General features: G+C 44.6%; 1 protein-coding gene across 1 annotated transcript; it reads right to left on the bottom strand.

The window, feature by feature from the left end:
- Positions 1 to 530: 530 nt before the first annotated feature.
- On the bottom strand, positions 531 to 1,315 carry LOC131392813 (keratin-associated protein 7-1). The gene has a single exon (XM_058522991.1). The coding sequence runs from the start codon at positions 1,240 to 1,242 to the stop codon at positions 979 to 981; it is 264 nt and encodes an 87-aa protein (XP_058378974.1). The 5' UTR covers positions 1,243 to 1,315; the 3' UTR covers positions 531 to 978.
- Positions 1,316 to 4,872: the final 3,557 nt, after the last annotated feature.

The following is a 4,872-nucleotide window of genomic DNA, read 5'->3' on the forward strand; positions in this document are numbered from 1 at the left end:
ATCCTGGATTATCTGGGTGGGCCCAGTGTAATCAAAAAAATCCTTATAAGTAAAAGAGGAAGGCAGGAAGGTCAGAGTCAGAATCACAGAGAGAGGTTTGAAGGTGCTGTTCTACTGTCTTCAAAGATGGAGGAAGAGGGGCCCAAAACAAGAAATTTCCAGCCTCTAGAAGCTGGAAAAGACAAGGAAACGGATTCTCCCCTACAGCCTCCACAATGAATGCAGTCCTACCCACACTTTGATTTGAGCTCACTAAAACCCATTTTGAACTTCTGACCTCCAAAACTGTAAGAATAAATTTATGTTGTTTTAAGCCACCAAGTTTATAGAAATTTGTTACAGATAGTACTCAATCCAGAAGAGACCCCTACCTCCTTTAATACTTTCCAAAATCAGCTAATTTAACTCCAAATCCTAGAAGGAGCCCCTCCTAACACCCTCTTATTGAGACATTTGCAGTTTCTTATGATGCATGATCTCAATTGTTGCAACAAGTTAATAAACCCAACTTGGTTTTACTATTGGTGGTCTTGGTAGGTGGGCTTCGACAGTGCAGTATAAATATTAAAGTAAACAGAGATGGGGCATTTTAACTGGAGCAAGGGAAGATCCCTGAGGCAGAGGAAGGCCTTTTGAAGGATCCATGCGAGTTCACTAGATGAAGAAGAGGGCAGAAGGAAGCAAATAACTACATAGGTCTCATTGCAGGAGAAAGGGATGCATATTAAGGAGAGGGAGGAAATGAGACTGGAGAAATTCTTTGGCTGTACATGAGTATCATATTAGATAATAGTTTGATGCCTGGGTAATTTGTTCAGCATCATCAAAGACCAGGACCTCAGTAAGACATCAGCAAGAAGATGGGAGATGTACTTCCCAAGCACATCCGGAGGCAGGAAGGCAGTCATTGCTCTTCAGGTTGTTCTATGCACAGAGAATTGATTGAGAGTCCTGTAGTCACCTGGAGCCATTGGTCCATCAGTAGGTGCAGTAGCCAAAGTCAGAGCCAGAGCCCCATGGCCTGGAAAAGCTGCCACCACAGCCACAGTCCAGGTTGCTGATGTTGCTACCACCAAAGCTGTAGTCAAGGGAGCTGTAGCCATTGCATCCACGACCATAGTTCATGCGAGAGCCCAGGGGTACGACAACGTTCAGGGAGGTGGCTCTGAAGGTCCTGTAGAAGTTGGTTCCATAGCAAGGATAACCTGGGAAGTAGCTTCCACAGCTGAAGAAATGAGTCATGGTGGCAGGAGTTGAGAAGGATTTGGATAGATTGGGAAGAGCAAGTTACCCAAGTGTGAACGGAGTTCTCCTGCACAGGCCTTTTTATATCTCAAGCTGGTGGGCACAACATGCTTGTCTAGATATCTTCCCATTAATTTGCATAAATAATTCTATCATTGGCTAATAAAATGCATATAAAGGAACCCACAGACTAATTGCCCACATTTTTGTTGGCTTTTCTGTTTGCAAAGGAATGTGCCATATCTTCAAAGCCAGTGACCATCTTTGACATACAATAGAATTCTTTTCACCAGTAAACCCATAGTTTAACTACTGTTCTGATTGCATCATGTGAAACTCTTTAAAGCCTCTGATTATAAACTCCTCCCTACTGACATAGATGGATGCAAAAAGCTTTAGCAACAATGTAAACGCTTCTAAAGCTTCTTGAAATTCTCTCCCTACGTCATTCAAAAACATTGGTATACCAACTGCTTAATGGGTACAGAGTTTGTTTTGGGGTGAAGAAAATTATTTGGAACTAGACGTGGTGGTTGTAAAACATTCTGAATGTACTAAATACCACTGAATTGTTTGCTTTAAAATGGTTCATTTTATGTTATGTGAATTTCACCTCAACAAATTGTTTTTTAATTTTTAAAGCATTGCAACACAAATCCATCAGAACAAGTCTTTCTACTGAGGCTGCAAGGATACCAAGTCATAGAATGGCTGTGGATAACCTACTAGTAATTTTCATGTATTTCATTTATGAGCATCCTCCTTGTTACCATGTATTTTTTTTCACAGAGAACATACAATCGTCGGTTGTAAACCATCTTGAACACTGCCAAGCTGTCTTGTGGAGTTGCCACACTGGGGCTCAGTGGAATGATGTCCGATTTCAAAGTCATGTTATACCATGTTTGGTTCTCCTAGTAAAACAAGCCTGGATGCCACGATCCATTGTGAAATACCAGTTATATTTAAGAATGCAGCACTTACTTCTGCTCCCATCTCGCCCTGTATGGCCATTTCTCATGATGAAGGTAAACCAGAAAGAATTTGAGCTCAGCAAAGCTAAATCTATTCCAATTCAAATGTTTAGGAAATAATCTTTTTTGATAGATGAATAAGAGTCTGGATTCTCTGTAAAGCAGAAAAAGAAAAAATTCCGGATATCATCTCCTTTGATTTATTCCCCCCTCCATGGACGAGCATAGAGCCCAGCAGGCAAAACTAATTATTCCATTCAGACATCTCTCTCTTTATTACAATTCTGCCTCTCTCAGGTTTTCTGACAGAAGAGCTTTCTACAGATTATTTTACGTAAGTAGATATGATTTATTTTATTCTACAAACTGATTACATATTATGAGAGTTTACAGTTGGAAAGAATCAAAAGATAAGGTCTATTTTCAAATTTAGTTTTTAAGAAAAGAATTGAAATGATAAGAGGCTGTGTCCTCAAGGGTTATAAATTATATAAACTCTACATCAGATAATCTAGAAACCTCAAAAATATGTCTGTGAGTAGGAGAGGACAGAGATATCTAAGAATTAAATGTGTTTGGGTGGTAACTTGCAACATTGAACTGATTCTATCGTGCAGTGTTATTCGAACCTGTAATTTGGAACTGAAGCCACCAGGTGGCAGTGGTATTTCAGTTACTCAGTCTGAACTATGGGACCGGAGTTGAGGTTTCCAAACGTACGTGGGGATAAGAATTCCCTAAAGAACTCGTTTGAAATTCAGATTTCCAGAGCTCTCCTCTCCCGCTACCACCATGAGATTCTGCAAATCTATACTTTTAATGAGTATCTCACGTAATTTTATGAATAAACTATCCTGATAAATTACAGGCCAGTCTTTGATGAGATTCCAAGAAATTCATCTTTGCTTGGCTGTGTAAAATTGCCCTGAGCTGCTTATCGCTCATTGACAGGCATGTTCAGCGTCAGCCACAGGAGTCCTGTTTCTTTTCACTCTGGGTGATAGATATAATTAAAGAAAAAAACCTCAGTTTGACTTTTCCATTCCCTTGTGCTGTTTCCTTTCTTAGCACACAACTGAATAGAGAGGGAAAGGCATTTCCCGGATCTCGAGTCAAGACAGCGGCGTAGGCAGACTTGAACTCACCTCCTCCCGTGGACACAGCCAATTTACAACTACTCGTGGACAAATTACCCCTGAGACAGAACTGAAAACTGGATAAGAGGAACTCCTGCAACAATGGACAATCCCAACTGAGGTGGAAGAGGCAGAGACTCCCTTCTGGAGAGGAAAAATGCCACCTTCACAAGCCGCCAGCTTCATGGCCGCTGGGAGCAGCGCTAAGGTCCGCAGCCCTCCCTGAAGGAGTGGGGCCCTGAGCCAGGGAGCATCCTCGCTGTGGGCATTTTGTGGACCCAGCACAATCGAGACGAGTGGCATAATATCTGACTTTGCCTGCTACTAAAACATTGGGGAGGACCCCCAGAAAACCCAGTTCACAAAGAAACTAAAACCGGCTCTTAAAGGGCCCGCGTGCAAACTCACCCATTTCAGAAAGCATCCTAAAGTCACCAGAAAGAAAGGTACACAGTGCTGTGGTGAAAAGAGACTCACCTAATAGGCCCTGAGTGCATCTCGGTGAGAGGTGAGACCTCTCCAGGGACTGGGACAGTGGCGGCGACATTGTTGTGGCCTGTTGTGGGCGTGCTGACACAGACGCCATTGGAGTTCTCCCTGGGGCCTGCTAGCCCAGGGTCTGGCCCACCTGCTAGAGCACCGATTTAATCCAGCTCAGCCAGGACAGGCAGCCCACCCTAGAGACTGGCCCCACCCAACAACAAGCCCTCAGGCAACTTGTGGGCCTGCATAGATTGCTGACTAGATTCTCTGCAGCCTGGCAACTGAGCCGACTTTAGTGGGCAGGGTGTGCAGAAGGAGCAGGTGGAGAGTGTAGGGCAGTGGCGGAGTGTGTGGGGCTCCCGCCGTGGAGACACTGGGTCTGCTTGGGGAGGTCAGGGCGCTCACACGGGGCTGGACTGTGTTGAGTGTGTGTGTGGACCTGTGTGCAGCAGGGCTTGTCAGCTGCAGAAGACTTGTGCTTCTCAAAGACCCACATAGGGGGTTTGCCCCACCTTCCAAAGCCTGAAACAATTAGGTGCTCCTGTGCCTGAGGCCAGCCCCAGCCAGCTGCAATCCTCAGAGAACTGACAAGAGACCTAATAGGCTAGAGGCTTACAGCAATTGTAAGGCCCTGAGCCTAACAACGCTGGGGGCCTACTCACTTAAAAGAAATACTGCAACACAAATGTGGTATTAGAACTTACAGCCAACTGTGCTGGGGCACCCCACACCTGATAAAGAGACTGAGGGGCCCACAACAACTACAAGCAGCTGAGCATTACAACAGCTGGCCAGGAGCATAACTCGGACTCCCTGGGTGCCTACTGGGAGAGCAAATAGGCCACAAAAGAAGGACACATGTAGCCCACATAGGGGTCACCCCTGGAACATTGAGAACTGAGGGAAGCACACTGGAAGCCTCCTAAGGCATCACTTACGTAAGGTCACCTATCCAAGAGCAGGAGACATAGCTGACCTACCTAATACGTAGATACAAGCACAGGGAAAGAGGCAAAATGAGGAGGCAAAAGAAT

Source organism: Diceros bicornis, chromosome 27 (assembly GCF_020826845.1).
Source record: "Diceros bicornis minor isolate mBicDic1 chromosome 27, mDicBic1.mat.cur, whole genome shotgun sequence".
Taxonomy (NCBI): Eukaryota; Metazoa; Chordata; class Mammalia; order Perissodactyla; family Rhinocerotidae; genus Diceros; species Diceros bicornis.

Coding starts and splice junctions, on each gene's coding strand:
- LOC131392813 (XM_058522991.1), bottom strand. CDS start 1,242: ATGACTCATTTCTTCAGCTGTGGAAGCTACTTCCCAGGTTATCCTTGC.